This window comes from Poecilia reticulata, unplaced genomic scaffold (assembly GCF_000633615.1).
Source record: "Poecilia reticulata strain Guanapo unplaced genomic scaffold, Guppy_female_1.0+MT scaffold_657, whole genome shotgun sequence".
NCBI classification, from domain to species: Eukaryota; Metazoa; Chordata; class Actinopteri; order Cyprinodontiformes; family Poeciliidae; genus Poecilia; species Poecilia reticulata.
The window spans coordinates 1-10,502 of record NW_007615406.1 but is presented as its reverse complement, the minus strand read 5'-3'; the positions used below and the strand labels follow the sequence as shown (position 1 = coordinate 10,502).

Sequence of the window (10,502 nt, the reverse complement as noted above, 5' to 3'; positions counted from 1 at the left end):
TTTTTTTTTTTTTTTTTTGCTTCTTTTTTTTTTTTTTTCCTTTGATTAAAGGTAAATAAGTGTTCATTCATCCAGGACCTTACTCAGCCCAGTATATAGGGAGCCCTCTTCCTCGGCGTGGTTCACCAACCATCACTACAGTCCGGCAGGCTTCTACTCAGGCTCCACGCATCATAACCTCCTCACAAAAGACGAGTACCTAAACTATAAGTTTTTTTTTTTCTAGATGATTTAATTGAAGTCTTACTGTTTGACGTGTTGGAGCTCTTCTTTCAGATAACATAGGGACTCAGACTGGAGGAGTGCCCAGAGGAAATCAGTACAAGTATTCGTCTGGAGTGAGGAACCCTCTGCATGTCGTTACGGTTCCTGTTCCCATGACGAGACAACAGGTAGAGCTGCTGGGCCTCCATTATGTGACTTATAAACTGGATTGAGAAACAAACTTAAATATTTTAGGAGACGGTGTGAAAACTTTGTTGGTAGTCCACTAATATAAAAGAAGAAAAAACAAAAAATGCCACAGTTTTGCAATTGTGGTGTTTCAATTTATGGAGCCAGTCGGATGCATTTTAAACGATGGCAACAATGTTCAAACTCTTCAAACCGGAGTTTTGATGCACTTCAAAATGATATGCATAAAAAATAAAAAATATTGTCATCGTTTCCCCCTAAAAGATGTCAGTGGGTTTTTAAGTTGATCTGTGCAAGTGTGACATTATTTGTGTTGTCTTGTTTACATCAAAGCATTAGGGTGTGTATGTGGGAACATTACAAGCTTTTTATTTGTGATTAGAAAAAATAAAACGATAATCAATGTGGCAACCACTTACATTCTCAGGTTGCTTCTGCGCCTGTGGCTGAACCAGCAGTTCACATTCCAGGCCCGGAGCCCCTCACCGCTTCAATGCTGGCTGCAGCTCCACTTATGGATCAGAAACAACTCCTTGGTCTGCCTTCTCTCAGTTTATCCTTTCCCATTATCAAGCTGTCTGTTTGTATTTGTTTCTATACCTCCATCTCTTTGCTGTGACACACAGGGGAACGACTGTATCCACTAATTCACGCCCTTCACCCAAACCTGGCAGGAAAAATCACAGGGATGCTGCTAGAGATTGACAATTCAGAGCTGCTGCACATGCTGGAGTCACCGGAGTCCCTGAACTCTAAGGCACATACATTTTTCGTTCAGTCCCTTCAGATTTTACACATCTTTATTAGGACAGACTGTCACCATAGACTGCGTAATACATACCTCCACAAAAATCTATTAAGGATCAACTACTGTTGATCCCTAAGTTGCATAAATAACACCTGCAGTAATTTTTGTGCAGGATGAGATTAAGGCAAAATATAGTGAAATATTTTTTATTTGCCCATTTTTCCTCTTTTTTTGGTGAATTGAATATGTTTATTCTCAATGAGAATTGGATGCATAGTTGTTGTTTTTTTCTACTTTTTTTTGTCCTTAACTTGTGAGTGTCCAGCTCTAGTCCTCCAGGGGTCCAGCACATGATTTAAATGTCCATCTACCTACATTTGCAATGTTCACACTGCAAATGTAGTCCAAATCTGATTGTTTTTCTTTCCCTTTTTGAAGTGGAGTGACCAGATTACACTTGTTGAAATAAGTGCAACGCTCAGATCTGGCCCATATCTGATTTGTTTTCAGATTTGAGCCACTTCTGTATGTAGTCCTTTACCCGACTTGTATTCAGTCGTTTTGAATGTGATTTCAGTTGGACCTACCAAAGTGGTTTTGATGTGACTTTGATGCCACTTTCCATTGTCGTTTCCCAATACTGTGCACCAGCAGGAGGTGTTAGTAGTGAGCAAGATGGACAACAGTTCACTCTTTTTCAATCTGTGTTGGACACTTTAGAAATGTAAATACACATTTCCTTCATGTTTTCCACACCAATGAGTACATTGCAAGATCGTTCTTTTGTGCATGCCGGTCAGTTTGAAATCGAACAGTTCACACTGAATTCAGATGTAGGCAAGATTTTAAAAGTAATGTGAAAGACCATGCAAAAAAAAACAACGGATTTGAGCATCAAGATCTGCAGTGTGAATGTAGCTGTAATGTTCTACCAAGGCCTGCTAATGAACCATCATGTGATTCAGGTGTATTAAGCAGGGAAAGAACCAAAGCATGTAGGGTACCGACCACAGAGGACACTACTGAAACCTAACTCTTGTTAAACCAGAGGAATCTGGGAGTTAAGATGTTCTTTTCATCTCTGTCCTGTTTTTCTTTCAGGTGGAAGAGGCAATCGCTGTCTTGCAGGCTCACAAGGCAAAAGAGTGTTCTCCAAAAAAGTGAAATGATTTAAGGTCAGCTTTAAGTCATTTAACTGCATTTGCAGCATTTTGTTCATAGCAAAATGGGTTGCAGCATTTTTGTTTTTTGCTGTAGTGAGGTATATTTGTTAGACTGTTTAATCTTTTTAGTGCTAGTGCTTCAGTCATTAACAATTCAAGCTATAAAAAGCAGTACAGGTTTAATTAATGGTGTTAAATCAGGTGGGTAATTTAAAAAAAATATTTAACACTTTTTGATCTTTAGAGTGAACCTACATATCTTGAGGCTGCTGTTGCACCTGGATTGTCCCACAGTTTTATTGTCTGTGGGACAATAAAGACTATTTCTGTTCTATTTGAGAAGGGTTCGGTGAATGCGCATATGAAACTGGGGGGTTGGATACCTCAAAAAAGGTTGACCACTGCTCTAGATGAATAGTTGGACACAATATTTCTGAGTAAATGTCAAACTAATTGCCTTTTATTTTTTGGAAAGATTATTCACCAGCTCACAGCTAAAAATTGGCATGAATAAATAGCTTATTCATGCCATACCAGGTAGATGAGCACAAAGACCTAATTATGTGTGTTTTGTTTTTCCCAGGTGTGAACATTGTTCTAGAGGAGAAAAAGGTTCTATATCAATTTTGGGGGAAAAAGAGCAAAGAATAAAACTCTTGACATGTTTAGAATGATAGTGAAATGTTTCTGAAATTCAAGCTATTTTGTTGTTGCAGTGACTTTTGTTAGAAGTTAAAGTTTTCAGAATATGCATTAAATTTGTGTCGTGTCATTTATTAAAATCAAAAGTAAATACTTCTATACCATTTCATCCCCTGGTTTACATTTAATTTACATAAATTGACCAGAGTTCAGAGCTGGTCAAAAGTGTGAGAATATTAAGATGTCTTTATTGCTTCATCTACAAGTGCATCGCAGTAAACTGAAAAATCACCAAAAGGTTATTCAGTAATTCAGTTCAAATGGTCAAACTTGTATAGTTTTATTAGGTGTTGATAATAAGTGTTGTAAGATAATGGCTAATAACCACTTTTGTCCCCCCCCGCCCCCCAATTCATTGTCAGCATGTACTGTATATAGTGTATGTACTTACTAGGTCAGGGTTTACTTCACATCAATGGGGACAAACTGCTTGTGGCTCTGAAATGAATAACAAAGCCCAGGTGTCTTCATAGCCTTAATCTGATTACATTGGTCCGTTTTCTCATCCTGTTGACAGACTTTTGTCTCGGGGTCTAGGTTTGGTAGTTTACATCAAATCAAGTGCCATAGTTGTTAAATTAGGTACTCTCGGCAGTACGGGCAGGTGCCAAGTCCAGCTGGAAAATGAAATCGGGATCATTTCAAGGTTTATCACCAGAGAAAATCATGAAGTACTTTAAAAACAAACCTGGTGGACAGCTGTCCTCATGTTGGACAGGACAAAACAGTGGACCAGCAGATGCCATGACTCCCTGAATCATGTCTGGCTGTAGAAATTAAGGATCTTGATTTCTATATGAAATCTGAAAAGAGGACTCCGAATGAAGTGCAACAATCCACACCCTCTAGCCATCTTACCTGACGGCACCAGGTAAGATTTGAGGCCGTCTCCAGTCTTGGATAAATATGTGGCAACTCTCATAAAACCTGACTGGACTTTGCTTAAAAATTGCAAAGGTGACACTTCTCTTTTACCAACAGCCTTCCATTTATGGAGTCCGTTTCTTGATCTGTAACTTCAGTGGAGGCAGTTCAAAGAGCTGTACCGTTTTCATTTACTGTAAGAATAGTGAGGAAGGAGACTTTATTTTGAATATCTGTAGTGGCTAGCCACGGAGTACTTGGATGCAAGTGATTGAGCGTTGGCCTGCATAAAATGAATCTTTAAAAGATGACTCCTTCCTGTAGCACCGTTTTAAGATCAATTGTGGTTATGGAATATGACAGAACTGGAAGATAAGAATCTAGCATGAAGCTACCAGAAATTATTTGCATCTCAAGTTTATTATGATCCTGCTGCAACAATGTTAAGAATTTAAAGAGTGCTTGGCTATTTTCAGTGTTATTTTTTGGCCATGTTAAGTTGCCTAATAATTCTGCACACCTTGGTGTTGATCTCATTAGGCCACATCCTCCCTCTTGGCACATCACCTGTTATGTTTGAATCCAATAAGTATAGCTTGGGTTTAGAAACTGCCTAAAAATATGGTCAAACTTGATAATTATGTGCTGTGATTTACAATATTAGTGTAATTTAAGTGTTTTACACACATACACCATGCAATTAGTATATCAGCAATACATTTGTGAACATTTTATCTATAGGTAAATTTCAAACGTTTGCTAATTCACTTACCATGGAAAAAATGTGAGTTCCTGGTGTCCTCGGTAAAATGAAAACCATAGGCTCTAATGCTGCTATTAAGACTTTAATCACAAATTGAACCTGGCCTGACAAACTCAAATGGGAACCAAAGGATGAACTGAGGTTTGCCAGATTTATTGGAAGCCTTCATACAAAAGAAATTATGGCTGTATAAAGTTACAAAGGATTACCATTGACATCAATATACTTTCAGCATTTTAGGTCAATTAACCCAACAGTATTCTGTAACTTCAAGGTAATGAATCTAAAATGGCTGAGTTTAACAAGCAGATAAGACAATATTTAAAAATGTACAGACCAATAGATATCTGCAGATTACTTTTCAGTGGTAGTTTACAACACAAACCACAAAATCTGAAAAGCAACTTCAAAAAAAGGAAAAACAAAAACCTTGATAAATGTGAGGCCACTTCATCAGTACACAGCCAACTAAATTTCGATGCATCTTTGCTTCAATTGAGATTTTTATGAAATGCAAACAAATTTATTTACACAGATTTCCAAAACACGTCTCAGACTATCGACGTGAAGGCATTAGAAGCTGCTTTGCCGTTACTGAGTCTGGGAAAAGGTTGTGGTAGGTTGGTAAAGGAACATAAGCAGCCGTTATCATTTTACCTGAAAGGGGGGAAAAAAAAAAAGTTGTCATTCATAGCTTACAAGTCTCCATTTACTGCTGCAGCAGCTACTTAACATACCTGCAAACCAGCGTCCATGAAGTGCATTTACTGTTGCCATTGCTGCAGGTATTGAGGGACACTTCACATACACATTACCCTGTGCACAAAAGAGACAACTGATTAAAATATGAAAGATTGTTGTAGAAAATAGAACATTGTGGGATGACTACAAATTTACCTGAGGAGAGTTCCTATCAACATAGATGTGAACGACTCCCCCGTGCTTGTTGCATTCGTCAATCACATCGTCTTGGATTTCAGAGGCCCAGTTAGGATCATTTTCTCTAATGGGGACAAAAAAAAAAAAAAAAAAAAAGTATATCATGCCTGGTGATAGTCATGTTTTTTTTCCTTTGCTACCAAAAATATTTCACAAAGTGACTTTCTACATAAAACGGAAGGACACAACGGCAACTAAACACTTAAAGGAAACTGTTCTTACGCCTGCGGGTTAAACAGGTTGGACAGCTGCAGACAGTGTGTGGCCAGCGGCTGTGATGGGAGGTTCAAGGCTTGGTTTGGCGCAGGAGTAGGAACTATGAGAAGAATACAGATCTGTTGTTGAAATTTGCATGGTTAGGTAGGCTGAGGGAAGGGTGGAGTTACTTTTTTGCTATTCACCTGCTGGAGGAGGTATGCCCCCAAAAGGTATGGATCCAGTCATCTGCAGAGCCTGCTGAGCAGCAGGGGGGATTTTCAAGCCAGTTCCTGTGGAGGAAGAGGAACATTTTTTTAACTTTAGTATGAAAATTAATTCATAACCAGGACTGAAAACAAACATCTGCATTTGTAACAAACCTTCTGCCAGCCGAGCCATGAGTTGCAGACGGCCTGTTGTGCCAAGGTCAATGCCGGTCCTCTCCAGCTCATCGTTGTCCAGGAAAGAGCTAGCCGTGGAAGAATCTGAACGTTCTGTGACATGTCCCACCTTCATGGGACGTCCTGCCAGCTCAAACCCGTTCAACTGCTCCAACGCCTTCTTTGCGCACTCTGCATCTGCAAACTTCAGAGAATAAAGAGTCTAAAGACTGCAGCTGTCAGAGAACATTGGTTCTAAAAGCAAAACTTCAGTTACCGATATGAAACCATATCCTTTGGATCTCCCAGTCTCACTGTCCATCATGAGTTGGATTCCTTCAATCTACAAAAAACCAACAGGAAAAGATGAATATCAAAGCACATGAAATTAACATGCACCGTGAAACACAAATCGTCTTTCTAACCTTTCCAAAAGGTTCAAAAATCCCTCGCAGCATTTCTTCAGTGATGTTAAAATGCAGTGAACCCACATAAAGTCTCATTGGACCTGCACTGCCCTTCTGTAGGTTATTGGCTGCAGCAGCAGCTCTATTTTTCTCTGCCTGGAAATAAATGAACAAGATATAAACTAAAAAGAAATGATACAATAAATACCGTTTCCTTAATGTTAAATCACATAAAGTTAATTTGTTCAACTTCTAGCAAAGCTTTTACCAACATTTGATATCAGACTAATGTCTCTAAAACATCTACGTTTGGTGGTTTGAGCTGAACTGACCTGAGATGCCTGAACAATGATGGGCACACCTAAAAGCCTCTGACCAGTTAGTCCAATTGCCAGAGGTACAGAAGACGACTCCACAAATTCTATGTATGCAATACCCTTTGACCTCCGAGAGTTTCTATCAGAGATGATTCTTACATCTCTGACCTGCAGTTAAAGTGAGAAGAAAAAAAGAAAAGACATAAGATAATTTCCAAATTAAAGCTGATCAATATGAAAATGTATAACGGAGCTGACCTTTCCAACAGCAGAGAAGAAATCCTCCAGGTCACGAGCTCTGATTCTAGCAGCAAGCTGCATGCAGAAAACTGTGCGGGCATCTCTTTCCTCTGGTGTCAGATTGTCGATCGGTTGCCTTGACAGGAAGAAAAATGGTCAAATACAATTTTGCTGACAGTCCAACAACATGCTCATAAAATATCTGCTTAAAACAATGTCTCTGATGTCAAACATGAGAACAGGAAAAGCTTTCGACTTTCATACCCAAGCATGAAAACAAGCTGAACTGTTTGCTGAACTTACCTAACAGGACTCTTTTCTTTTTTGAAGGGACTTCGACTTCTGGAACGTTTTCGACTAAAATAATGAACAGAAAAAGAAAAAAAAAAGGGTCAGTTTTTGTTTTGAATGTTACACTTTAAATGCTGTCTCTAACCATCCTTATCAAACAACAAAGAGTTCAAAGGACATGTATGTTCTGGCTGAGTGAATGTGCCACTAAGAGTTGAGGAGCTACATACATGGTGGGGCTCTTGCGTGCTTTGTAGCGCCCAGCCCGATCCCTGCTTCTGGAGCCGCTGCGATGACGCTCCTTGCTGCGGCTGCGTTTTTTATCTCTGCTCCTGCTTCTTTTCTTGCTCTTCTTCCTGTCTTTGCTCCTGCTACGGCTTTTCTTCTTCTTTGAGCCTGGACTACGGCTCCTACTCCGACTCCTTCTCTTCCTGAGGCACATCACAACCAGGAAGAAAGATTACCGCAAGCAACATTTTTGTCAAGTGTGAAACTTTACTTGTTCTAAATCTGCAAAGATTTAGATCAAGATAATTTCAATATATTAATATGATGTGAATTACAACACTTTTTTTGCTTTTTGAAATTCTGTGAACGAGAAATGACCAACACTTACTTCTTGCCGTGTTCATCGTGTCCATTTGCATGATAGGACTTGTTCTCATCCTAAGCAAGGTTTATAGAAGAACATCATGAGGACGTAGATGAAACATTTCAAGTCGTCAAGGTAAAGGGGGTTGGGGGTGAGAAGAGAAAATGCAAAAATATATTCAATTAATAATAATTCATTCTTTCTAACAAATCTGGACAGTTCTTCCACCACCCCAATACCTCCCTTTCCCCCACTCATTATAAGGCTGGTCAGTACTTAATGCTACAATGAAAAAGTTAAAGGGATGTCCAACATATTAGCAGAGTTCAGGAAGCTTTGATAACTGTCAGGTCCTCTCCACCATCCCCCCCTCCCCTAGCAGGTCGTACCAATGCCACTATTTGTGCCTAAACACGTGACCACGCATGGCCCATGGCCACTAAAAGAGATCCTGTGTGGTTGGTGTCAGTCCAGTGATCTTCACCCATTTTCGTTCTTGGACTGTAAGAGCTCGATGCCACCTCTGTCACACATCTTGCCCTGAAGCAAACAGGGATTCACACTTCTTAGTAATACTGACGCCCAAAAAATAAATAAAAATGATCAAAAAAAGCCACCTTTTAACACTAAAATTATCTGAAGATTGCATGAATATTTACAATTGTTTGGCTTAAGAAAAATAACTACTGAAAATACAAGGTTTTCTTAAACAACAATTACACTAAATACGTTGTATTTTACAGTCATTTCACTAAAATGTCATGGTAATGTGTTTCGTGTAGCATGCAATTAAATCAAGATGCTGAAAGAGGCAGTATTCATATTTACGAGAAAAATATTCATCTAAACTAGCCAGCATAACTGGCATGATTAAATACTTTGTTAGGGGAATAAGTGCATTAAAAGTCTTTGTGGCTCAGCGACGTCCTAGTGCAATCAAGTAATCAAATATTGGAGGAAGTGCATACAAGTAAAAGTATAAACATGTTCTCCACACAGTAAAATGTTATGAATATTCACAATTAAATGCACATTACAAAGGGGCATGGGAGTCAACAAGCCAATTGTAAATCTGAATACTGCCTCCTTTGCTGGACAGATAAAGATGGGCTCATCAACCATTGGCATTCACCTTGTTGGAACCGAATTGGGACTGGATGGTTCTAGGTTGAATCTCTTTTAGTCCTAAAGTGAACCACAGTACATCAGTATATGCGCAATAACTACCTTCCTTTTTTTTCACAGTTCACAGTGGAATCAAAGATGAATTCATGGGAGTAGAGGTGAGATATCATTAGGGAAGTCTATAAAGAGAGATAGATGTGGATTTATTTATATTTCTGTATTGCGTTTTTAAATAACTCAATCACCAGACACAACATTCAAGTGAACTTCTTCATAACAACAAAAATTTAAGATCTAAGCAAAACAAGGACTAAAACAGTTTACAGGCCCCATTTCTTCAACTCTCAACTCACCTTTCTGTAAGGCGCTTCCAGCATGGCCTCGACGTCAAAATCATCCGCCATTTCGATCCTGCAAATAAAAAAAAAAATAAAAATAAAAACCCGCTTCTGATAAAATAAAAACACCCAAACACACACACGAGAAGATTCCAGAAGGAGGGAGGTAGACGGTTTAGACATGATGGGTTCTCCTATAGTATCAAAAAAATAAAACATTTAGTTTTTCATTTACACATATATATTCAGGTTATTATCCGGATAATGGCACCAATTGTGAAACTACGCATAATAACTACGGTCTGCTAAAACGTTTTAACACTATTCTCAAGCCACGCACGGGTTTACGTCGCTTCAAGCTATTGCTAACTAGCTATAGCTTTAGCTATATATACCACTATATATACCACTTTACCGTCACTTTAATTCTAGCCAAGGTTTTTTACAACTAAGCTTTAACAAACAGACAAATGAGACTCTCGATAAACAGATAAACCAGTAAGCATAATAAATAAAATACTCAACTACTTAGAAACGGTTACAGGGCCGCAGAATGCGTCTAGGTGGATAAAACAAGCGTTTTAGTTCAGGGTGCCAAAATGGCCACTCTGACTCGAAGCGTTTCCGCGGCAGCGAGCTGAATGTGGCAAACAATGACGTTACCGTCTGAAATGGAGGATATGCTGGGCCAAAGTCTGAATACCACGGCTAATATGCTGCTGACGAGAATGGCGGCGGCGGGTCTCCCCTTCTTAAACACAGACAGCAGCAGTGAAATAAGACGTTTGGAAGTTATGTAACCTTTTCTTTTTCCTCTTCTGCTGTTAGAAGCTACTCGAGGCAGGTCGTGGCTTTACGGTCTCCTTCCGTCTCCCTCGTCTTCTTCTTCTTCTTCGATTGTGGTGAAAAATTACAACGTTACTGCCACCTGCTGGTTCTTAGTATACATTAAGTGTATTTTTATGTCCTATCTAGAAGGGATTAAACGGTCATATTAACAGATATATATCTGTTAACTAAT

The 10,502-nt window shown here is 39.0% G+C and overlaps 1 protein-coding gene and 2 long non-coding RNA genes across 5 annotated transcripts; 2 read left to right on the top strand and 1 right to left on the bottom strand.

Annotated features, from left to right (window-relative positions):
• The first annotated feature begins 51 nt into the window (after positions 1 to 51).
• Positions 52 to 1,167, top strand: LOC103461140 (uncharacterized). The gene is made up of 4 exons (XR_001776349.1): positions 52 to 195; positions 277 to 392; positions 842 to 950; positions 1,041 to 1,167. It is a non-coding gene; the product is annotated as an uncharacterized LOC103461140 (long non-coding RNA).
• Positions 1,168 to 2,261: 1,094 nt separating this feature from the next.
• Positions 2,262 to 3,083, top strand: LOC108166046 (uncharacterized). Its single transcript, XR_001776350.1, has 2 exons — positions 2,262 to 2,337; positions 2,909 to 3,083. It is a non-coding gene; the product is annotated as an uncharacterized LOC108166046 (long non-coding RNA).
• A 1,637-nt stretch (positions 3,084 to 4,720) lies between these two features.
• Positions 4,721 to 10,387, bottom strand: LOC103461139 (RNA-binding protein 39-like). Of its 3 annotated transcripts, none has more exons than XM_017303585.1 (15): positions 10,283 to 10,387; positions 9,497 to 9,554; positions 8,043 to 8,092; positions 7,657 to 7,857; positions 7,439 to 7,492; positions 7,154 to 7,271; positions 6,911 to 7,063; positions 6,597 to 6,734; positions 6,449 to 6,514; positions 6,172 to 6,376; positions 5,995 to 6,081; positions 5,816 to 5,909; positions 5,552 to 5,657; positions 5,392 to 5,470; positions 4,721 to 5,311 (listed from the first exon to the last, which is right to left on the bottom strand). In XM_017303585.1, the coding sequence occupies exons 2-15, from the start codon at positions 9,545 to 9,547 to the stop codon at positions 5,211 to 5,213; spliced, it is 1,503 nt and encodes a 500-aa protein (XP_017159074.1). In that variant the 5' UTR covers positions 9,548 to 9,554; positions 10,283 to 10,387; the 3' UTR covers positions 4,721 to 5,210. The 3 variants fall into 3 exon arrangements, with proteins under 3 accessions (XP_017159074.1, XP_008401686.1, XP_017159075.1); XM_008403464.1 differs by having other exon boundaries at positions 10,145 to 10,369; XM_017303586.1 differs by lacking the exon at positions 10,283 to 10,387 and adding an exon at positions 10,007 to 10,118.
• Positions 10,388 to 10,502: the final 115 nt, after the last annotated feature.